Source organism: Macrosteles quadrilineatus, unplaced genomic scaffold (assembly GCF_028750875.1).
Source record: "Macrosteles quadrilineatus isolate MER2022 unplaced genomic scaffold, UCM_ALF_1.0 Scaffold_1__1_contigs__length_201487025, whole genome shotgun sequence".
Taxonomy (NCBI): domain Eukaryota; kingdom Metazoa; phylum Arthropoda; class Insecta; order Hemiptera; family Cicadellidae; genus Macrosteles; species Macrosteles quadrilineatus.
Genome location: NW_026542594.1, coordinates 108663630 through 108689405, shown reverse-complemented (window position 1 = coordinate 108689405; position 25776 = coordinate 108663630). Strand labels below are relative to the sequence as shown.

At 35.0% G+C, this 25776-nt stretch overlaps 1 protein-coding gene across 4 annotated transcripts in view; it reads right to left on the bottom strand.

Moving 5' to 3' along the window:
• LOC128982962 (cytoplasmic dynein 2 intermediate chain 2-like) overlaps nucleotides 1–25776 on the bottom strand; it is a 131267-nt gene that overhangs the window by 56756 nt on the left and 48735 nt on the right. For all 4 annotated transcript variants that reach the window (XM_054402075.1, XM_054402084.1, XM_054402102.1 and 1 more), the window contains one exon: nucleotides 1740–1900. In XM_054402075.1, coding sequence (XP_054258050.1) covers nucleotides 1740–1900 — 161 coding nt within the window. The remainder of the gene's footprint in view (nucleotides 1–1739; nucleotides 1901–25776) is intronic.

Genomic DNA, 25776 nt, shown 5'->3' with positions numbered 1-25776 from the left:
TTAGTGTCATTATATGAAAGTTGGAAAATCTGATTTTTACTTTGCCGCATCACTGGCCCGCAGTCTGCATTTACAAGTGACACTCGGTCTAGGTGTAATATTAAAATGTATGTGACGATCGGTAGCGAACATGTTAATAAAACCAAAATTTAATGTAATGATGCATGGAAAACAATTGAAAGAGAAGTCAGCTGTTTTGCAAAATATTTTTCCTAAAGTCACCCGAGAAAGTTGGCTTCCTTGCACTGATTATAGTACAGAAAGCTGCTAATTGCTGCATTTACTTACTTTGTCGCACGGTTTATACTTTGGCGCACGGTTTGTACTTTGGCACACACCAGTATTCCAACCAAACAACACAACACAGCGTGGTTTTATTATGCACGTAATCCGAGTACACTTGGAAATAGGTTGGCAACACTTAAAGATACTATTAATATGATCAGCTGATTGACTTTAAACGCTTGGTTTGAACATAACCTAAAGTGTAATATTTGAAAGAATAATATAATAATAATAAAGTGGGCCTAACACGTTTGAGAATAATGAACTAAGTGATTGTGAATATATGTGTACACCAGAAAAAATATGTAGCAGAAACTACAAAGCATGTTTCATTAAACCTGTTACCTGTTTCCTGAAAAATCAAGAAAGAAGTATGAATGAGCATACAAACTGTTTTCTTCTTGGTGCATAAGTAAGAAAGCTACAAAATTACTTGTTTATTCTGTTTATACTGTTTAGTGTACTCTTGAAAATAAGCAACACCTAAAGATACTACGACTACAATCAACTGGTGCAGTGTTTCTCATTCCGTTCATCGCTCGGGTTTAACCTAACCTAAAAACGTGTTGTATAGTGTTTGAAAGACTAATTATTTATATGTTTTATAGTGGCTGTAGGAAAAATATAATGTGTAACACGAGCGCCACATTATAAAAATATAATGTGAAACACTATACTTCAATAGTTTTAAAATAAAATAATCTTTATTACAATAAATAGTTAAATAAATAACCTTTAATAGTAGGGCCTATATCAGCAGAATCGTAACAGACCAAATAGTTGAATAAGTTAATAGTTTACTTTAATAGCAGAATTGAAATCAAGATACAAGTAATTTCATAAAAGAAGAGGGAAATTATATTTTATAACTCTTATATAGCCTAAATAATGGCGCAGAACGACAAGAAATATATAGTCCATCACATAGGCAAAAAGTTAACCTGCGCTCATTTACTGACAAAGTTTCCACCTCGGCCGCTTAACATGCTGAAAAGAGTCACTTTAGCCCCTTGTGGCTAAGCCATGAGTCTGGATATAACAAATATGTTTTATTACATCTGATTTGCAAGACAGGTGATTTGTTTTAGCGAATTTCCCATATAGGGAATAGGCTATTTGTTATTGTAAAAGTATTATTAATTGTTTGAATGAAAACTAAAACCCTCATTCCTTTTGCGTCACCCCTAGTGATGAAATATGCTATTTTAAAGATATATTCAGTTGTTGACTACTATATACTTAGAGAAAGCAAACACAATCAACTATTAAAAGGTAAATTAAAAGAATCATGTAGGCTACTATAAATCTGTTGGTAGGCTACACTTGTTTGCTACTGACTGAAAAACATACTGTGATTTTAGGCATGTATGACAGTAATTAGGTATGTGCCAATTAATATTTTGCCAAAACAAACTGGCACTAGCCAAATTCAAAAAGGCGTTCCTGCTATTTACTTATCAATGTTATGGAGTGTGACATAGCCTTGGTGATGACACCAGCCGCTGTGCAATGTATGACAGCTTGCCACTGCCAAAACACTGCCCGTAGCACTCCAGGATAGATCTACCACCTTCACACCTTCAGTAGTGTTTGGGATGTTTAGCAGTTCTTCTACCTGAAACATGTGGATCACAATCACACCGAAACTGGGGACAAGGCGAGGAAATGTTTAGCATCCGTATTCAATAGAGCAATTCCTGGTGAAGCCTGGGGGTAGTGGCTCTTAACCGGTTTTGTCAGTCTGCGCTCTCACCCTGTCTGAGCATCATCACCGATACACTCTTTTTCAAAAGCATTCGGGATGTCAGTTTGATTATCTTAAAACTTAATTTGTTTATTTTTAAGTAAGTTATACAGTGATTTGAAAATACAATTTTTTTAGGTATTAAGCCAATTAGTTTTAGGTATTTATGGGAGGTGGAAAACTCATCAAAAGAATATAATGATTCATTTATTATATGCTCTATTAGAATTTTCTTTTTAGATAGGTTTGTTTTGTTTTTTTATGAATAATTCAGAGACAAATATTAGAAAATCGTTACCAGCGTATGAGAAGTTTTTTCCAAAAAGTTTTAATTTGTGAGGCTGGACAAACTCTTTCCTCCTCCTGAAATTATAAGTATGCAGTGAATTTATTACTTGCTCAGATTAATTTTTTTTGTGATGAGAATTGTTTCATAAATATTTTGTCCATAAACTGTAAATATTTGTAATTTCTTAAATTGTTCTTTTGCCGAATTATCTCGTTTAAGCTTAAACATAATTCCAATAACCTCTTTTTGCCGCTTCAGAATGCTATCCATATTTAATTGTTTTGTTGACCCATTATAAGGCAAAACCGAATGAAAGATGAGAGTAAATGTGAGCAAAATATATACTTTTTAGGGTTTTCAAATTACAATAAAAGGACATTTTGGATAATGTGAAAACTCCGGAGTTAATTTTACAATCTTAGAATCATCCATATCCATGTGGGTACAAACAACCTACGGATGGGTTATAGGGGAGGTCCAGGATACAACGGAGGTCAGGGGAAGCGCGAGGCACTCCACGACATGGCCAACCTGCTGTCTACAGCAAAAAAAAACTTTTCTCACTCAAAGATTTATGTTAACAGCATAGACATCAGATAAGATATCAGTTACAAAGTTTTGTTTGATTTTAACTACCAACTTGACTTAATGTGCAATAATTTTGGGGTCATGTTTGTGGAGGCTAACTGCTGGGTGGGAAGAAGGCATCTTGCTCGAGATGGAAGACATCTCAACAGAGGGGGAGTTTCACGGCTGGCATCTTTCTTTAGCACAGTGATTCCGGCGGCACTACGTATGATGAGATGTCTAAACGTGAAAACTCCAAGTGAAGTTGTTTCCTCTGACGTGGAATTGAGTCTGGTCCCGGTTGATCTCTCTCCACAGAGAGCTGTCCTGGGCCCGGAGCCTTGCCAGGTGGCGGGAAACGAGAAGGTCAAAGCCTGTGTTTAGCTCATTTAAATATTCGTTCCTTGAACACAGGTTTTGACGAAATGTGTGCACTGACAACTGATCTCGACTTTTATTTACTTGAGGTTTCTGAGACTTGGCTCAGCCCCAGAATACGATCGCTATGAGATACCGTATAAGAGTTGCTTTGATACAGCAACTTGATACAGTACACTTACACAGTGCCTAAGTGTAATAAACACAAAATGATACAAGTGCAGAAGGGCATGTTGACCATATTTGCCATGTCCATATTTTGTTTAATTAATAGTGGTTTACAGCAACTAGATTAAATTTTGTATAATTTTAATTAGAAATATTATGTGCATGATTTAGAAAGTCTTAATGGATAGAAAATTGCAATTTACTGCACAGTTTTCAGAGTTGTACATGTCTGTCTATTAGCACTACTCAGTAACAAAAACCATTTATCTCTAAAAAGTAAAGTATCAATAATTAATTTGTGCTTTAACACACTATTTGTAACAGAGTAACAGTAATGATATTACCATAATTTAAAATACCCCCGCCGCAGCAAACCTGCAGACTAAGCGAATTTCCATTTGATTTGATTTTCAATTAAATCTATTCAAATAACATTAGGTATAACGAGCACCTAGGTTTGCTGCCTACAGTGTAATAAAGTGTGTTTTAAAAAAACACATATTTTATAGTAAAATCTCCATAAGAATAACATGGGAATTTTTAATTTACAATTTTCTCCGTAACCAATAACCATACAAAACCCCCGCCGCAGTAAACCTGCTGACTAAGTGAATTTCCATTTGACTGATTTGATTTACACTGAAATGTCTACTTAATAATTTATTTTTGTAAAAAAATACAACCGACTTCAAACGCTCTAAAAAGAATGAAATAATTTCAACTAGGTGTACAATGCAGTTGTCTGCTTGCATTATTGAGCGGAGCTAGCATATTAATCCAATACTTTTCTAAAGTCAACGATACATCTGTTTCTCGTAAATGAGATTAAATACTTGTAGTATCCAATGTCAATAATCTATTTATTTGCAGTATTTAAAGTCAATTATAAGTCTGGTTCACGTAAATGAATTGTCTACTTACAGGAACCAAAGTCTATGTTTCATCTGGTTCTCATATATAATGTCTACTTGCAGTATCCAATGTCAATGATACATTTGGTTCACATAAATAAAATACCTATTTGCAGCATCCAAAGTCAATGGTACGCCTGGTTCACTTAAGTGGAATGTCTATTTACAGGTTCTAAAGTCAGTGGTACGACTGTTTCACGTAAACGAATTGTGTACGTGTACTTGCAGTATCTAAACTTAATCGTACATTTGGTTCACGTACATTTGGTTCCAATGGTTATTTGGATTAAAGTTAATAGTGCATCAGCCTTATTCCGGCGACACTAATTATTGGTTATTCATTTTGTAATAAATTATGCTCAATGATATTAATCCTATCGTCCTTTTCTTTTTCTCTGTACGGTATTTGTAATGCACTATTTCGATGATTCGTTGACTAACATATGTTGCGACTCTTGTTTCCCTTTTTATTATCTTTCAAATAATGCCATGGCAACCAATTAACCCATAAGGCCCATGTTAAATTTCCAAAATTTTTAATTCACGTAGGGAAAGGCCCTGTGGTCCGATTTGTACCATTTCAGATTTATACCTTCCCATGGTCGGTTACTACGATTGTGCTAAATTTGGTGCAGATCGCTTCAGCCGTTTAGGAGGAGTATTTGTAAAACAAAAGCAGGAGTGTAGTATAAGAGCTTCGCTTCGCTCCGCTCAATAAAGTAAACTTTTGTATTAGGCAAGCTCACGTATTTTAAATCGGCGCGGCTCTATGATGATTTTTGATGCAAAATTGAAAGAGGGTGACCATATTGCAGGTGACTATCTATAACTAAAGGTTTTAATCTGCATGTCTTTTTCAGAGTTATGCGTTAAGTGTTATTTTATTACCGTAATCAGAGATCGGTATTATAGTGGTATTAACGAGTATCTTTAAAAAGATTATAACGCATTTAAATGTTTCTAACTTGGAAAAGTAACGTTTTAATACTAAACTAGCTTCTTTTCCCTATCATAATATCAAACTAAATTATTTTCCTATTCATATAGAACATTTGTGTGTGTTATTTTCATAATGCATTTATTCTGAAGTAAACATAAAATACAAGAAAATATTTCCTTTAATATATAAACAATAAAACAGTTCAGTATGTTTTTTATATATTTATGTTATCCAGCTACAATTTATTGATTTTCAAAATACACACACATCAATCATATTTACAGTTTGAGCCGCGCCGACTTGAAATACGTGAGCTTGCCTAATACAAAAGTTTTTACTTTATTGAAATTATTTCATTCTTTTTAGAGCGTTTGAAGTCGGTTGTATTTTTTTACAAAAATAAATTATTTCATGATTTTTAGTGACTGTATATTTTTTTATATATTAATTACTTGAGGATTTTCGATAAGCAAAACTGTTTGAAACAATCAAAAGTTCCACAGAACAATCATTATTTTAAAACTGCTTGAGTCACCTGTTCAGGTTACATAATCAATGGGTATGGAAATAAACATCTTTAGATATTCCTTAAGAAAGAAAGAGTTGTCCATTACATTAGGCCTAATGAAAAACTAATTGTCTTTTCTAGATACATTGAAATGTCAGACATCATCGTTTCCTGCAATCGGTGTACTTCTACATTATAAAAAGAAATACAGTAACGTCTCAAGCCTTTTGGAACAATATGAAAGTTATTCCTCAGCTACCAGCACTAAAAAATCTCTCAAAAGTGGAAAATTGGTCGTTAACACTAAAGTACCTTTCGTATAGTACCTTTGGAAAATATTATATGAAAGATTGGTTCAACTAAAAGTGGTGTAAGTCATGTAGGGGGTTTTGTTTGCTCAAGATATAGCCTAGTCGAAATTGCAAATCATCTTCCTCTAGGACTTTCCGAAGCAGGCATAATAGTATTGATATGTTATAGTAACTGGGTAGAGAATATTAATAAACATTCCACATCTGCAAATGAAATATGTATATGAAAGATTGGTTCAGCTAAAAGTGGTGCAAGCCATGTAGGTGGTTTTGTTTGATCAAGATATAGCCTAGTCGAAATTGCAAATCATCTTCCTCTAGGACTTTCCGAAGCAGGCATAATAGTATTGATATGATATAGTAACTGGGTAGAGAATATCAATAAACATTCCACATCTGCAAATGCATGTTTAGTAATTAAAATATTTAACACTTTTAAGACAATTGACGATTATGCACTGTCACACTTCTTAGGTCGTGTAAGGAATAATTGCATTTGATTTATATTTAGACCTGTTTTACGAATGCTTTGGTTTTCACAATACACCTTTATTTGTCAACAATATCATACAGCTATTCACTGAAACATATATGTTTTTGTAAGTCAGAATATTCAATACTAAAAACAGAATTACTGTGTACACAAATCAGGTAAAACGTTAAAATACATTTTTTATAGTAACCAAAACAAAATGCATTTTTCTCAATGTAATTCATTTAGGCTCCATGACAAGAAATAGTTTATTGATCAATATGAAGCAACTGTTTCATGAAAAATTGTCTGTAGCTTCATTTAAATGGTTTCAACTAACAGCTGTAGGAATGTTATTATGATTTATTGCCTTCTCTGCACAAATGTAAACAATCTGCACAAATGTAACCAAAATAAATGTTGAATATTTAAGGTTTTCAGAATTTTTCACCGAAACAAATATTACTTAAACATAATATATAAGGTACCAAATAGAAACTCTCCTGGTTATTTTGGTGGTGGAACCACACTGATCGGTAAAAGAATCACAGAGAAATTGGTGAACATACATAGAAAAAAAAAACATCGCCACAAACAAATTGAGAACCTCCTCCTTTTGTTGGTAGTGGGGAATTCGGTTAAAAATATAACATTTATTCCCTATTTAAATAGAATTAGTTTAACAAGTACTTAGGTTTGCTGCATCAGGGAGGGTAAAACTGTTTTTTTTATGTTAATAGTAAGAAATAAAAATATTTTCCAAATTTGATCAAAATATGTTCATAAACAAGCAAACTACAACAGTTTACTTATTCTCCATAAGAATAACATGGGAATTTTAAATTTACAATTTTTTGGAATTTTCTCTGTAACCATTAGGCGCATAATAACACTTCAATATACTAAATTATTTGTATTTTTAAGCTCTACAAAATGGTTTGGAAAGAAATTGCTAAATTTTATGTTTTTTGGGTCAAAAATGGGAAAAACCTATTTTTACCCCATAAAACTCCCCGTAAACCCCCGTTCCCATGGTCCGATCATGCTGGATCGCGAACTCGTTCGAATAAACGTAGGTTTACACGTTTGTACCAAATTTCATCAAAATCGGATCATTTTTGGTCGAGTTATCGTGCTGCCGGACATATATATATATATATATATATATATGTGTGTGTTTTCATGTATGTATGTATATATATATATGAATTCATATATATATGAATTTGAACGGATGGTGTTTTTGGCCTCTAGGGACCTCAAAACGAAAAAAAAAAATCGGTCCCGCGTCCAGGTCTTACCACTACGGTAATTATAGCGTCTAGATACTCAGAGCAACGAGTCGGCTCACCGGAGCAAGACAAAATGAGAGCATTCTATTGGCTGAGGGAACACCATTACCACAACGATACGGCTTGGGGCCATCGGCCTCGGTGGTCAAATTGATAGCGTGCCGGGCTGAGAATCTGATGGTACCAGCATAGACAAAAAGAATGAAATATAGACTGTCAGCCGTGCTGCGGTTACCATAGGTTCCGGCGCACACCGCTGTAGTTTACGTAGCGCGTACGCTGTAACTACCGTGGCGATCCCAGCGGTGTGCGCCAGAACCTATGGTAACCGCAGCACAGCTGACGGTCTATATTTAATTCTTTTTGTCTATGGTACCAGGTTCGAATCCCGTCGATGGTACAATCTTTTTGTCTAAGATTATTGCATTATCAGCAAGTTTGGTTAGTTTTGTTAGGTTATGACAGTTTAATTTTATAATTAAAACCTTATAAAATTGAATTTGAGCTATTTATAGTTTTATTTTATGAACAGAACTTATTTTTTCGATTAGTAAACATTCATTCAATTTTTTCATTATCAGCAAGTTTGGTTAGGTTATGACAGTTTAATTTTATAATTTAAAAAAATTATAAAATTGAATTTGGGGCATTTATAGTTTTATTTTATGAACAGAACTATTTTTTCGATTAGTAAACCTTCATTCAATTTTTTCATTATCAGCAAGTTTGGTTAGTTAGGTTAGGTTATGATAGTTTAATTTTATAATTAAAAAATTAATTATATATTTTTTTAGTTTTATAATATTTTTTTTTTATTTCTAATTTTAAACTCTCATTTTGTACATATTAAAAAACTGCAGCTGAAATAAAAATTGTGCAGCCCCGACTGTTGCTCCGGTGAGCCGACTCGTTGCTCTGAGTATCTAGACGCTAGTCTACAGTAATAGCTTATTCCCTATATGGGAAATTCGCTAAAAATGGATCACACAGTTAGTTTTGTATTTGCCTTTAGATATTTTGTAATACCATCTAAACCTGTTTTGGGTATATCTATAGTGCAAATTAATTTTTAGTCTTTAGTATAATCCTATATAAGAAAATAGTTCAAAATTTTAAAAAGTGTAAATTATTAAATTTGTTGTTAGCCAGTTGTTGTTATTCAGTTTTTCGTGCCACAATGGGTAATCATGTTAGCTAACAGTCTTCCGCTATATTTCTTCCCAATCTTGAGACTCATCCCTCAGCAATGTCATACAATTTTCCATTTTGGCATTTAGTTCATCTTCAGTCATATCAATAGAAAGCGGCCCATACTCTTTGTCATAACCAATAGCTTTTATTAGCGAATTTCCCATAAAGGGAATACAATATTAACGTAGGTCTCATATCAAAACAAATCAAATCAAAATACCTTTATTCTCTTAGCGCTTTGAATAATACGACAATAAGAAAATATATAACAAAGATAAATCCCGGTATTTGTAGTAAACATTAAATAAAACTTAGTTTTTGTTGCAATTTTCCTGGTTTTCCTATAAACTTTCATGTTCTGATAGCATTGTTTGAAACCAAAATCTCATAAAATCAAAAGACATGTAGTTTACAATGTAATATTGAATTTAACTTCGATTTAGTTGGACGAGGTTATCGTAATATAGTCATTTTAGAGAAAACTAGCAGAGTACCCGTCCTTCGTACGGGGTTGGCATATAAGTATAAATGCTTATTTTAAAAGTTATAGAAGAGGACACGGTCTAAGAAAATTTGGTCTTTTAATTTATACGGTATCCTATAGTGTCCTACAGTATCTACCATAGCCCTAATTTTCTACAACTGAACCTAAACCATGAAACAAAGTTAAGTTCTCATTGTGTACCACAACTTTTTGTTGCTGGTTGGTCATAAATGCAAAAAACATAATAGTGCTGCACCCTGTTGGTAAGCCTTATACCTTTTTAATGCTATTAAATATCATAGAACCAACTTGTGTAGTTGAAACGGCTGACAAAATTCTTTAATTTCTTGAAATATGAATACTCATAAGGTTTACATGAGAAAACTCCAGAGCCAGAGCCAATGGGGCGGAGCCTGAAAGGATTTTTGAGGTAAGAATATGTCTATATGTTAATCGGGAATGTCAGCTATCATCATACTAATTTTAAACCTTGTCGGTTTAGTATTTTTCGCGTTTACTTGTCACAAACATCCATCCATCCATCCATCCGTACATCCAAACTTTCTTACTTATAATATTAGTAGGATAAGTAAACTGTTGTAATATTGCTTGTTTATGGATCGATTTTTATCAAACTTGGCAAATTTATTTATTTTATAGTAAGCTAATGATATGTTCCTTAAAATCACACTTCGTTACCCTCCCTGTAGGCAGCAAAAACCTAGGTACTCGTTAAACCTTATGTTATTGAATTAGATTTAATTTAGAAAAAAAGTCACACAAATGGAAATTTGCTTTGGCTGCAGGTTTGCTGCGGTGGGGGCATTATGGAATTGTGATTTATGTCGAAAGAATACTTTGTGGTAGTACATGATTAACTCTAATTCATATTAGATACTAAAATAATCAATCCCGTTGGTGCAATTAGTAGCCCCATTTGAACAGCTACTGCAAATCAGCACTACTATTCGTATTTGCTAGCAGCTATACCTGTGCCTTGCAACGGGGTCAGTATGCAAAAGAGACAATGTTGGTTCTTAGAAACATGCCAAATGGTTTTCCAAATGCCAAATTTAGAAACAAAATTTAACTGTACTACTTAACTTGATAATAGTATGTTTTTGTTAACTCTTACTGTGATTACTTATTTATGCTACCTACGATACAAAACCAAAGATAGATTAAAGGTATAATAAAAGAATGTATTATTTATTTATTTATTAAAATACATCACATAACGCCTAAGGAGTGCTTCTGCACGCAGACAGGTAAATTGTCAAAATATACATTGTGTACTAGTATAGGTTAAAAGCAACATAATAATAAATATAGAAATAAACATAATAAGAATAAAGTATTAACAGTATTGAACAGTATTGAAAAACAAGTATAAAATAAGTTAGGTTATTAGCAAAGTTTACAAATAAGTTATATCAATGTCAATAAGTTATGTTTACTACAATCAGACTGATAAAAAATCCTCAATTCTGTAAAAACAATTGTCTAACAGGTAAGACAGTAAGTGTAACCGGAACTTTTTAAATGATTCTACCTCTCTCAGTGATAAAGGAAGCTTATTATACAGTTTGAGGCCCATATAAAAAGTACTCTTTTCATAAGCAGCAGATTTATGTATGGGGTACTGCAACACAGAGCTCAAGGGCCTAAAGCTGTATTGGGAGTTAGTTCTTTTTTCTTCATAAATAGAAAAATGTTTTTTGACAAAGATTAAAGTGTTGAATATATACAAAGAGGGCACAGGTAAAATCTTCATTCTTTTAAACAAATTTCTACAAGATGTTCTTGGATTAACTTGTGCAATAACTCTTATAATTCTCTTTTGTATTTTAAATATTTTTTTACTATCAGTGGCATTTCCCCAGAACTCAATACCGTAGCCAATTTTAGAGTGCACATATGCAAAGTATACCATTATCTGAGTTTTTTCATCTATTAATTTTGAAAGCACTAAAGTAACGTGAAATGCTGCATTAAGCTTTGATTCCAATTGATTTATATGATCAGACCATGTTAGGGTTGAATCTAATTTTATTCCTAAAAGGTTGCAAGATTGAATTTTATTTAATGTGTCTTCTAACGGGTTATAGTCAATCTGTCTACTTTTTATGCTATTGGAATGGAAGTTCACACAATATGTTTTATTTCTAAGTTTAAGATTATTAGCCAGAAACCATTCAGTCATAAGATCAAGATCATTTTTAATTTCAATTTTTAAAATATCAGGGTTTTTATTTTTTAATACTGCAGTAGTATCATCAGCATACATTACCAATTTTGACCTAAGATTTTGTTTCAAGAGGTCATCAACATAAATAAGAAACAACAACGGACCCATTATTGAACCCTGGGGAACACCTTCAGTGACATTTTTGAAGCTTGAATAGTTAGAGTAATTCAGTTGAACTTTTTGTTTTCTACCCAACAAGTAGGACTCCACCAAATCATAAGCTTTTTGTCTAATTCCATAAAACTTAAGTTTGTGCAATAAAATATTGTGATTGACACAGTCAAATGCCCTTGACAAATCACAGAAGATGCCAATGGCATACTGTGATCCATCAACGGCACTTGCTATGTAATTTAAGACCTCAAAGAGAGCGTCTGAAGTGTTACAACCCCTTTTAAATCCAAACTGATTACTAAAAGGAATGTTGATGGTTTCAAGATATGATACTAGTCTATTACAGATTAATTTTTCATAAACCTTGGAGAAAACTGGCAATAAGGATATTGGTCTGAAATTCTCAAGCTGTGTTTTATCTCCTTTTTTGTAGATTGGGCGAACAATACTATATTTCAGTAAATCTGGAAATATGCCTTTATTAATAGAAATGTTGATGATGTATGACAAAGGTTCAACAATGCTGTTTTTACAAATTTTTAAAATAAAAGAGGGAATGCCATCCCATCCTGAGGATCTGGAATTTTTCAATTCACTAATTATGGACCTAATCTCACTTGAGGTAGTTAATTTAAAACAATCTAAGAAGTCAGTACAATTTGTACCAGCATTAGTTAAATATTTATTCACTTTATCCATATTTCCCATTAGATTAAGCTGTTCACTGGTGTGCAAGAAAAAATCATTAAAAAAGTCTGCAATTACTTTTGGGTCTTTTATTATTTTATTTGATTTCTGGATTCCGTTTAAATTAAAATTAAAATCCTGCTTCCTGTTACCAGTTTCCTCCTTGACAATAGACCAAGCAACTGTAGTTTTGTTCTCTGCACAACTAATTCTTTTATTATTAAACTTCATTTTAGCACACTGTACAACCTTTTTAAAAATTAGTTTATAAGATCTAACATATTGGATAAAGTTGACATCATTTGATAATTTGCTCAACTTATGTAGTTCTCTCTTTTTCCTACTAGCTATTATAATGCCTTTTGTAAGCCAGCTTTTTGTTGTTATCTCCTTGCTCTTTGTCTTTACCAAGGGAAATGCCAATTCATAATGATACATGAATATACCAAGAAAATGTTTATAAGCAGTGTTAGGATCAGAGATTTTAGTGCAGTATAAAGAATCCCAATTTTCATTACTGATTGAATCTTGGAATTTTAACATGTTTTCTTTCTTAAAACATCGCTTTTTGGTCTCAGTTTTGTTTTTATTTACTTTATAATTTATATTAGTCGATAAAATCTGATAAGTGTGGTCAGAGATGTCAGTATCTACAACTAAAGTTTGACAACTGTCTAAAGCTACATTAGTAAACACGTTATCTATACAGGTTTTAGAAACATTAGTAATCCTAGTGGGTTGTAAAAGTAGCAAACATGCTGTAAGATTCCATCAGGGATTTGAAATGCACTGTGTGAGGTTCTTTTTTGAACAAATCAAAATTAAAATCTCCACATAAAAATATACTGTACTTAGAATATTTTTTAACAATATGAGAAAGCAAAGAATTTAGAATATTAAAGAATTTCTTTAAAGTTGTTGTATCATTGTGTGGTGGTCTGTATATACACACTACCAAGACAGGTTTAGCTAGTGAGGCTTCAACTGCACAACACTCCAAAACAGATTGCATGGAAAATTTGCAAATGTCATCTTTTTCTGTGGCTTCAATTGTGCTGTAAGACAGTATGCAGACTCCACCTCTTGTTTGATTTTCTCTAATAAATTTAGAAGAAAGCTTGTAGTTTGCTAATTTTCCCATAATAAATGCATTGTGATTATTTAACCAGTGCTCAGAAATACAAAGAAATATCGGTTTGATTTTCATTGATTGAAATAGTAAATTTAACTCATCGATTTTAACCTCAGTATTCAAACCCTGGATGTTACAATTGAAAATACTTAAGACTTTAGGGATGGCTCTAAAAACTATTTTTCTGAATCACTGTGCCAGAACATTTGCCTTGAGCACTCACACCACACCTATTCCCATCAACCTCAGCACACCCCACATCACCGGATTCTGTAGAGAGCTGTTGAGATGTGTCAGGGCAGGAACCAAACGACCGCAGATTAATGCTGGCCTCAATTGCAGGATTTTCTTCTCCAGATCTTATTACTGCTTCCTCACTTCTACTCTTTAAATGACTACAATCCATAAGAGGGTAGGAAGAACTTCGCTGTTGGTCTGGGATGGTTTTGTTCACTTCTATTTGCAGCTGATCAATCAAGGGGGCACCTTGGGTGTTGAAGCTCTCTTGCAGTTGTGGAGATGTGTCAGCGGTGGCATCTGCCCACTTGGAGGTAATGATTTTTTGCAGTTTCATTAGAAAGTGAGAGTGGGAGAGACCATTCCACAATTTTCTCTGCGCTTTTGGCTGATTGTATGAAACAATACTAATAGTTGCATTTGAATATTTTTGTAATTGAATAATATTATTTGCAAAGTGTTCAATTTCCACACGATCTCGCACACATCCCATCACAGAGCAAATGAGATGATTTAAGTTCTTCTTTTTAAAGTTTTCACTCAGCTGCTCAAATGCTTCATTGTACTCTTGCACTGTAGGTTTTCCATTATAATCTTTCTTCGTAACCAGGCTGAAGATTGTCGCTCCGTTTTAAACAGATTGCATGGTGAGTTTAGAGTCAATGTAATCAGACTTCTTCTGTCTGCCAAATTTTCTTTTAAAAGCAACCGCCACACCTGCTGACATATTTCTGCTATGGTGGAGGTCTGCCGATATGGTGTGTGCAAATGCCACCTTAGGATCATTTGTGAATTGATCAAACATGTCCCACATACTGCTTTCTACAATATTGATGTTGCCCTCTTTAATAGTTGTCAAGGTAGGGAAGTTCTTAACAGCTGTAGGATCAAAAAGACTCCTAATCATAATTGCAATTTGTTTCTTTCCAAATCTATTAAAATGGAGGCCATGTCTGGTATACAGGTTACGTGGTAACTCATGTAATGGCAAAAAAGATGCGTGGCTGAATTCTTTCACAATTTTTTCTAAGTCCATATTAAGATAGTAAATTCGGTTATTTAGAGCTGGGTTATGGTTCCTGTATGGTAAACCGGAGACAATGATGTTCGTGTGAGAAGTATTCTTTAAAACCCGTTTTACAACACACTGTAAATTTTTTTCTGCCTGACCTATCTCTTCATTTGACCCACCAAGTACTACCAGAGTATCAGACTTAGTGAACGACTTTGTCAGTCCTTTCACATCCTTAACAACATCAGAAATTGTGGCATTTGGTTTAAAAATACAGCTAATGTTATAAACATTATCAGGCCATGTACTATTTAGGTGAGAAACTAAGTGCCTTCCATGGCTATCCGCCACAATCAGGATTTTTGGTCTATTGTCTGGTCTATTTTTACATTGGCGACTTCCACTTTGTAAAGGTACATGGGAAGGAATATTTATACTGGGTTTTTTGTTAGCGTGTTCCACATTAAGCTGACTTTTCAATTCCTTAATCTCTTTCTCTAGAGCAAAAATTTGTTTGTGTAGGCATTCTACTTTTAAATCAGGTTTTACTTCTTTCATAATCGTCAGTAATGCATCCTTTTCAATAGACAAACTATTATTTAAGACATATGCAACATATGCTCTTTTTCTGATAAGGTCACCTTCAGTTAGTTTTAGTTTTCCAAGATAATCTATATCCAGACATGAGTCATCATTCATGATGTCTAGAATCAATCTTTCAATAGCAATTATGGAGTATATAGCACAGTCATAGCCATTTAATTGAGTCGGAAAAGAAGCATGAGTGAAATCCAAGTGGTATTTCAAATCCAAGTATTTGAAATCCAAGTATTTCATGGTTTGCACTGTAAACGAAAAGCTATCACAATTAGGGATGGACGGGTCCCGAAATTTCGGGAATTTTTCGGGAAAAAAATATTCCCGATTATCGGGACGGGATTACATTTGACTCGGGAATTTTTCGGGACGGGATTTGGTCCGATCGTCGGCAATTTTTCCGCTTCGCGAGTGCCGATAACGCCGTTATTGCTAGCGATAGGTCCGCGAACGCAGGAGACGAAGTCATTTCGACGATTACGCCGTGACCGCGGAGTCATAACGACGATCGCGCCGTGGCCGCGATTATTGGACCGACGATCGCACCGTGACCGCGAGTCATAACGACGATCGGGCTGTGACCGCGGAGTCATACCGACAGTCACGCCGTGACCGCGGAGTCATAACGACGATCGCGCCGTGACCGCGAAGTCCTACTGACGATCACGCCGTGACCGCGGAGTCATACCGACGATCACGCCGTGACCGCGGAGTCCTACCGACGATCGCCCCGTGACCCGCGAGTCACGACCAACCTCATTTTTTGGTTTTTGAGTGAAAATTTAAAAACGTACGTTTTCATGTCCCTGGCCTTTTACTTCGTAGATACTGGATTTATAGTTTATTATTATGTGTTTTAATATTTTTTGGGACGGGGGCAACATGTTACACACATTTATTTGGTTTTAAATAGGTTCTAGGTATTTTTTTCGTATTTTTAAAGTCTCGAAATTCACGACCATGACGTGTCCCTAGGGTACATTTTCCAACTTTCACGCTGTTTTTAGACTAATTATTCATGCCGAAATATATAAAGCCATATTTTTATGTCATCAATGGTTATTAAACTTACAAAAAAGGAGCATATTATAATTTTATTGTCATTGCAGACTGACTACCATGACAAAATAAGTCTGTCCCTCGATTTGGCGTCACGACCATTTGGGAAAAATTTTCAACTTTGGAGCACGACAGTGGGAAGCCTGGCGTCGATGGAGTCAGTTGGTTTTAGAGACTAGTTCGGGGTGTACGTCAGGATTGTAGTGCCGGTCGTTTTGAGTTGAAAGGAGGAATTACAAGATTAATAAAGGAAAGATTGTGTTTTTTGTAATTTTGGTGTGTCCATGACCGTACGTAGTCATTCGATGAAGTAGACATGGTGTTAATTTTTGTTTATAAGACATTTCAATTGCTAGATTAACCTAGAAGTCCACTTTGTATCCTCGAACATGAGGTGCAGGGCTACCGCCAGAACAGAGCCAAATAACACGTTATTTCACGACCAAAGTTTCACGACCATCGCGGTTTTTTTTCACGACCAATCCAGCCTTATGGATTATAGTGTGTTTGGTCGTGACAATAACTTTAATATAATTGTAAATTGAACAGTTTAGTTCAATTGAAACACAAAGTTTTATTATAACTAGCAGTCTAATTGAAGGATTGTTTAGAAAGATTTTGATTATTCCAGAGAATTCACGACCGTACCGCTTGTCCCTGACCATCACGTTTATGATTTCTATCATAAAAATTTCAAAAATTAAAATATCGTCATATTTCAATGTTTTATACACAAAAGAAGCACACCTCTATACAAACATAACGATTTTTCGGGTCTCAGGTAAGTTTTTTCGGAGTTATACAAACTTAAAAAGATTTTATTGGCTTTTTTCTATTTTTTGAGTTTTTTTATTTTTTTCTAGAAAGACCAAATATACCAAAAGCTCAGTGACCTTTTTATTGTATAATGGTCATAAAAATAAATTAGTTTATAGCAAAACATAGTTATAAAAATAATATTAACTATTTTTAATATTCATTTAAACGTCCGTTATGGTCGTGACAGGATTTTGTGTTTTTCTACGAAAGATGCTCTTTAAAAAGAAAACTACCAAAGATATTGCGTTACCATGGACATTTTATGAAACTTCAAATGTTAATAAAATAAAAAAATAATAAAAATTTTGAAAAAAGGGGAAAAAAATTTGCAAAGTGCTTTTCCTGAAAACGTACGTTTTTAAATTTTCACTCTTTTATAGATCAGTGCCACAAATGGTAAAAATTGATTTTGTATGTCTTTTTTGGTAACTGCAATACAGTACTTTCTTTTTATGCACAGAAAAAAATCCCGTCCCGTCCCGTCCCGAACTATAAATTCAATCCCGTCCATCCCTAATCACAATAGTTCCAAACCGAAAAATAGGAAAATAGAAATAATTATGGAAAATAAGGGTAATTTTATAACATATTTTAGTGAAATTATAATTAGGCAAATGGAAATTCGCTCAGTCTATAGATTTTCTGCGGCAGGGAGGTTATTACTGTTCACACAAAAATAAATAAAAAAAATAAACTTTATAAAACTCAGGATAAGAGCCTAGGTTGATACGGCAATGATTATAGAATCTTAATTATTTCCTATATCCATGAACAATTTTTTTTACAACAAATTATTCCCTGTAAAATATTATTACAGCATATTACAAATATTAGAACAGACTCAGTATAATAGATCATAAACATAAACAAATGAAGTAACTGAAAGAATCATATATACTAATGAAATTCAAATTACATTAACATATGGTTTGACAGCTCCATTTAAGTAATGTTAAATTATGTTTACATTCGGGCTAGTGACATCATTATTTTAAATTTGTAATCCTTACCCTCTCTGTTCTAATATTCGTGCAGTATTTAATATGTTTGAACCAGCTGTGTGGAATTATGAAATCAAAATTCATTTGACAGTTAGTTCTGCTTGTTTACATTTGTAAACTTTGTAGGTTTGTTCTTTGTTACCATGGATACCATCAATCAATATTTACTTTTAAATCTCTCACCTCAAATTTTTGAAAGCCCACGGGGCAGAGCCTTAGGACAATATCAAAGCGGGAATAGTTCTATATGTATCCTCGGAGCTGTAGCTTCATTTGTGTGCAATTTGAGCCCAGTCGGTTCAGTAGTTTTTGAGATTACCTCATACAAACACACACACACACGCAGACACCACCTCTTCTTTATAATAGTAAATAGATATAGATAATGTTTTGCAGCAAAGTCTCAAGAACACATTTTTTATGATCACTGTTGTGTTTCAACTGAAAAATATCATCTAAATAGTCCGAGACTAACTAGTGCTGCTACCTAGTAACACATCGAACAACCATCTGTAGCGCTATCTGTTTGCAATCGGTGGCATCAGCTTAAATACCGGTTTTTGACTACTCAGTCTTCAAGCACAGATAGCCGAAAAGGCTAGGGCGTGTGTCACTTGGCCAGTGGCATTCGTCTGCTCGGGTTCGATTCCCGTCCTGTGTGGCAAATAAATTAGTGACCTGTGTGTTTGTAGCGATATACTACAACCACTGGGGCATAGTGAGGTGTTCATAATCCTTGGTTTAGACATACACCTTGAAATCATCGGATTGGGCGAATCTTTTAGCTAAGAGGTTGTTAGTGTATCCTATGAACATGCAGGTCACCAATGGCCGTTTTGCTACTTTTTGTTAAAATAACCTTCCTCTCTATATCCCATAGAGATTTTTTTAAACAACGATATATCGTTTCATAGCACTGAAAGGGTTAAGCTTCAAGAATTTTCCCTAGAACCTGGAAACAAAGTATCCTCCATCCACTGCCTAAGAAGGAGAATCCTTCTAATTTGAATGAACTTAGGCCAATTTCAGTCCTGCCAGCTCTATCGAAAGTACTTGAAAAGATAACTGTTCGACAAATTACCGATTTCATTGACGAAGAAGATTTATTGCCTAAATATCAATCTGGGTTTAGAAAAAATCATAGCACAATCACTGCATTGATAAGCCTGTTTGCAGACTTGTTTGCGGCGAGAGACAGCAGCCGGTGTAGCTCTTTGATCATGCTTGATTACTCGCAGGCCTCTGACTCCATCAGCCATAGTTTGCTACCCAGCAAAATGAGATACTTTGGATTTGGGGCAATTAGCTGGCTAAGGTTGTATTTGGGAAACAGATCCCAGGTAACCAGGATGGGTGTAGAAACTTTGCCTCCCCTTAGGGGAGTCCCGCAGGGGAGTTGTCTGGGACCCATCTTGTTTACACTCTACACAGCCGACCTTACCACATGTGTACGTCACTGTAATGTGCATGCATATGCAGATGACTGCCAGTTGCATTTTTCCTACCCAATTGGCTCATTCAAAGAGAGCTATTACTCAGCGTTTGAGGATGCAAACATGGATATTGAGAGAATAAGTGAGTGGTCAAGGAAGGTTTACGGCCTTAAGTTGAATGTTGAAAATGCACAGTGATCCGCATTGGATCACCAACCATCGTAATCCAAAAAATCTGCGACGGTGAAGTGCATATTCAACTTGACAATGAAAAGCTTAGGGTTTGTGACACTGTCAGGACTTTGGGCGTGGTTCTTGACGGTGGTTTTACCTTCTCCAACCACATCACTTACGTTTCTCAAATTGTTTTTTGAAGGCTGAGAGGACTGTACAGATTCCGTTCGGTTCTTCCAGAGACTGCAAAATTGAAGTTGGTTCAGTCTCTGGTGTTGTCAGTGATGTATTACTGCATTCCTGCATACGGCAACAGTATTTCCCGGGAGGATATGAACCGACTTAATAGGCTGCAAAACATTGCAGTTTGTTTTGTCTACGGATTTCATAAGCGGGAACACAAATCCTCTTTCCGGGATTCTGCTGGTCTGTTGCCAGCTGATGCTTTATGCAGAGTGCAAACTAGTGATGTAAAATACCTGGGTATTTAAAACTCGGGGTAAATACCCATAATCCAGAAATACCTGGGTATTTTGGGTATTTATGAAATCGATTGAAATTAATTCATATTTACCCCTAAATATGTTATTGTTATCATTACATGATAAATTAGGATAGTCTATAACACCTTTTACAGTAACTTGAAGCTTTGCTAGTACCTTTTATTGAATGATTTAGCACTTTTTTGTTATGAAATCAAGACAACACCTCATCAGAGAAATAGTGAACCTAAACCTACTTCTACTGTTATTAAATTATGATAGTTAAAATTTGTATTGTGTAAATGGCTTGGAAGGCTAGACAGACCCAAAGCCTTATTGACATAGGCAGAATGGCAGAATACTGAAAGTACAGTAGACTCCCTCTCATCCGGACTCCTCGGGACCGAGGCTAGTCCGGATAACGGGTTTTCTGGTTAAACCGATGTCAGTCCCCAACAATTTTTTGTATCACAAGTTTATGAAATTAGTTTTTTCTATACCATTGATACCAACAAAAGATCTAGAACAAAAATATTATTAAATCCTGCCATTCTACAGATTGAATTTTAATTATTTTCTTAAGTTGTTTACACAAAGGCCACTACTAGGTTAAATTTTCCTGTTTTTCTAAATAATAACTATTACTTTACAAATTATTTTTCTTCGCTTTCAATAAAATAAATTCATCTATCTATCATTGAAAAAAAAAAAAAAATTATAAGTAGTCAGGACCAGTGCAACTATGCGACCAGGGTATTTATGCTTTATGCTCAGACCTGGGTATTTATGGCGACTATACAGAGAAGTAAAATGCTAGTAGTGTCCATATGAAATTTTGTTTAACACATTTTATTATCATTTTACTATCCTTACAGGGTAATAATTGCAAAAAACATCTCAATCTTCTCTAACTTTAATACAAATTATAAATACCCAGTTTTTGGGTATTTACCCGGGCCTGGGGTAAATACCCAGGTAAATACCCAATTTATATTTACCTACCCACTGGGTATTTACCCGGCCCACATCACTAGTGCAAACTTGATGTCTCATCCATCGGGTATTATCTCACAGAGAACCAAAATATCTGGTGGAGAGACTTGTGACACGTGGAGCAATTGCTCGACGGGGCACTAGGCAGGAGACCCTCCTCCACTTTCCAAAAGTTAATTTGGAAATAGGGAGGAGGGGGTTCTCCTATTTTGGCCCAACCATTCACAATGACCTCCCCTATCAGTTCAAAAGCCTTTTGGCCTTAGCTTTCAAAAAAAAGGTTAAAATTAGTGATGGGCGGATCCAAGAAAATTTCGGTACCGGATTCGGATCTGGATCTTGAAAAATTTGGATTAATCTCCAGTTGAGCCCATAATCCCTCATTTTTTGGGCATACTAAAACTTTTCAAAATCATAAAATGAAACTTTGTGCTAAGTTTACACTACCACCAAAAGGGTATCTGTGTATATTTTACTATAGTTCGATACACAATGAGAACTTTTTTCGATGGTTTAGGTGCAGTGGTAGAACATTAGGGCTATGGTAGATGTGTGCTACACTATAGGATACCGTATAAATTAAAAGACCAAATTTTCTTAAACCGTGTCCTCACCCATAACTGCAATAAGCATTTATACTTATATGCCAACCCCGTATGAAGGACGGGTACTCTGCTAGTATTCCATAAAGCTTTTGTTTTATTTTTGGCGTTTTCTATGGCATTAGCATTTTCCCTTTTTTTGGCGTTTTTAATCTTACATCTATACACATTTTTAAGTTTTCTATACTCATTTCTATACCAAACAACATTTGTGTCTTTATATAAATGGTAGAGAGAATCCAATCTTTCTTTAAGTTTTTGTAGCTCTGAATTTTATACCAAGAACATTTGTTGGAGGTCTTCTTTTTCCTTTGAGATTTGTTTACATGTTTTACAAAACAATGGTTAAAATAAAAACACAAAATATTTACAAAACTACTAAATGCTAAGTTAACGTCATTAATGTAAAATACCTCTTTCCAATTTTCTTTTCTTAAATAATACTTGAATTCTCTTGTAATACTTGAATACACTATTACCGTAGGTCTCATATCAAATCAAATCAAAATACCTTTATTCTTGAGCGCTTCTCAATACAATATTGGTTTACAGAATAACTCATGTCACTAAAACTAAACATTTATAAGTCATATATCTAAACAAATTATGTACAAGAATAAACATAGGCTACAAAATCCGAGCACCCGATCGGATCCAACAAATTCCGGATCTTGGGCTGGATCCGGTTTTAATGGATCCGACTTTTTTCCCAAATTTTAGCGAATTTCCCTATAGGGAAGTAGCTATTACTGTAGGTGGCACGGTAAGACCTAGACCCGGGACCGATTTACTTTTTCATTTTGTTGTCCCCAGAGGCCAAAAACACCATTCGTTCAAATTTTTATATATGTATATATATATATATATATATATATACATCCGTAAACGCGATAACTTGAGTAATTTTTGTCAGATTTTGATGAAATTTGGTTTAAAGGTGTAAAGCGGGATAAACTTGAATGAGTTTGCCTTTACGGGGGGTTTTATGGGGGAAAAATTGGTATTTCTCACTTTTGACCCTCAAAACACAAAATTTCCCAATTTCACTTTAGACCATTTTAAAGAGCTTAAAAAAAAAATAATTTAGTATGTAAAAGTTTTTTTTTTGGTTATTAGTAACGGAGAAAATTAATAAAAAAAATTGTAAATTTAAAATTCCCATTTTATTTATATGGAGAATATTGTCAAATGTTGTAGTTTGCTTGTTTATGGATATATTTTGATCAAACTTGGCAAATTTATTTATTTTGTACTAAGCTATCAATATTTTACTAAAAAACACACTTTATTAGTTTCCTTGTAGCAGCAAACGTAGGTACTCGTTAAACCTAATGTTATTAAAATATATTTAATTGAAAATCAATTCAGACAAATGGAAATTCGCTTAGTCGACAGGTTTGCTGCGGCGGGGGTATTTTACTAACAGAATGCTGTCTGTATTGAATATTAGTAGTTGGTAGTTACGAGGGTCGTCTCAAAAGTAAGTTACACATTTGTTTTAAATCACAGCGTCGAGCGCTAGAAAGCTGGGAGTCGCGGGGAATTTTCGTCTGGATGTAGTGGCAACACTGTAAACGTCGCGGCCGCCTACGGCACTCGCCCCTCCAGTATCGCTCCGGCCATCATGGAGACACCACTTGTTCCCACCGCCGATTGTGAAATCCGTGCAGTAATTAGATTTTTGACTGCAAAGAATAAAAATGCAAGTGAAATTCATCGAGAATTGTGAGTGTTTATGGTGAAAATGTGATGTCTAGGCCAATGGTTTCCTGCTGGCGTCAATAGTTTATTGATGGAAGAAAATCGTTACACGATGAACAACGAAGTGGCCGCCCGTCCACTTCCCGCGCTTTGACTGTTGTTGAAGATGTCCGCAAGGTCATTGACACCGACCGGCGCTTGACATTGGGTGAAATCATTACAGCTTCCTCCAAATGTTTGAAATTAGTCGTGCGTCGCTTCACAGAATCATTTCGGACGATCTCAGTTTGTCAAAAGTCTGTGCAAAACACAAGATGGGTGCCACGCCTTCTTTCAGAAAGGCATAAGGAGCAAAGGGTTGATGCTGCTCTCCAGTTCCAACAATTTTTTGGAAACAATTTTTTCAGCCATCCACCTTACTCTCCTGACTTGGCGCCGAGTGATTTTCATCTGTTCCCGGAGATGAAGCGGCATTTAGGCGCAAAGCGCTTCGAAAACGAAGACGAACTGAAACAGGAGGTGGAACAATGGCTAACCAAAATGGCGGCAGAGTGGTATGATGCTGGACTAAAAAAACTGTTGCCACGTTATCAAAAATGCCTTGAAAAAGATGGCGACTACGTAGAAAAATAGTCTATGTATGTATCCTTTAAAATATACCCTTTTCAAATCAAATTTGGCTTTTTTATTTATTTTGGAAATAGGTGTAACTTACTTTTGAGACGACCCTCGTAGTTACCATAATTTTCTTCCATTGTGATAAAAGATGTTTTTCATAAAACTTTGTTTGGTGGAATGTAGAAGAAAATATTTGTAATTTTCTCAAATCATAATTCTTCTCACATAATTCACCATTTTTCCAGAATTTGAAAAATGGTCATCAGATGCGTGGCAGCTTCAAAACAGTTAGTGAGTCGGTGGCTCAGTCGGTAGCGTCGCGGACTTCGGGCCCAAGGCAGCGATGTCGTGGGTTCGGATCCTGGTCACTACCGATAACATTTTATCAGTACAGTCCACCTTTGTACTGTACCGGCTCACTCCTTGCTTTGCTGTAAACGATCCACGCACGGGCGCTTAGTCTATGTGGACAGGCAAATGCAAGGTTAAAAGAGGCCGCCAACCTCTAAAAAAAAAAAAAAAAAGTTAATGTATCACAAAATTCATGCTGGCCTATTAAATATATAGATAGATAGATTGTACAATTAAAGGTAACGAAGGAAATTCCAAGAAACTGTACATTGCTCGTGTAGGGTAAAAGGGTTCCAGAGAGTTTACAGCGCTCACTTTAAATAAGGTTTACCATTGAAAAACTGGTGCTATATCAACCTAGACTTCAAGGTAATCCAATAAAGGAGTTTACTGACAGGTACTCTGGGGCAATAAGCACTGGGGTGCTCTTTTGCATGGTTTTCCTCCTTTGAAATTGACACTAATATTTGAAACAGCTGGTTATACTACAATTTTGCACAAAACCAAAACATAACCAAAAAAACTTTTGACATAATGGAGACTATAAGACGTTGACCAGGACGGCCAATAGGAGGAGGCCGACGACTTTTTACTGGTAGACGCGAACAAAATACAAGAGTGCTCTCCAACAGCCGCCTGAAGATTTCACATTCAATTTAGGACTGTTGGATACTCGCTGCATAAGCTGTTGATTTTGGAAGACAAGGAGGCTGGTAGGACTACATTGGAGACAGAAGAAAGGAGATGAGTGGCAAATGCGTTGGGAGCAGAGTGTCTTATGTTCACGTTTTAAAGGTAAACGTTCAGATATATACCTAACATCAGAAAGAGACTGGAACAAAATTGGGAGATGGGCCAATGTGAAACGCAGTTTGTCACAGGCCATGGACAATTTCAAGGTGAATTTGTGAAGATTCACATGGTGGAAGAGGAAGTATGTAGATGTGGAGAAATAAAAACCACGAGTCACGTATTT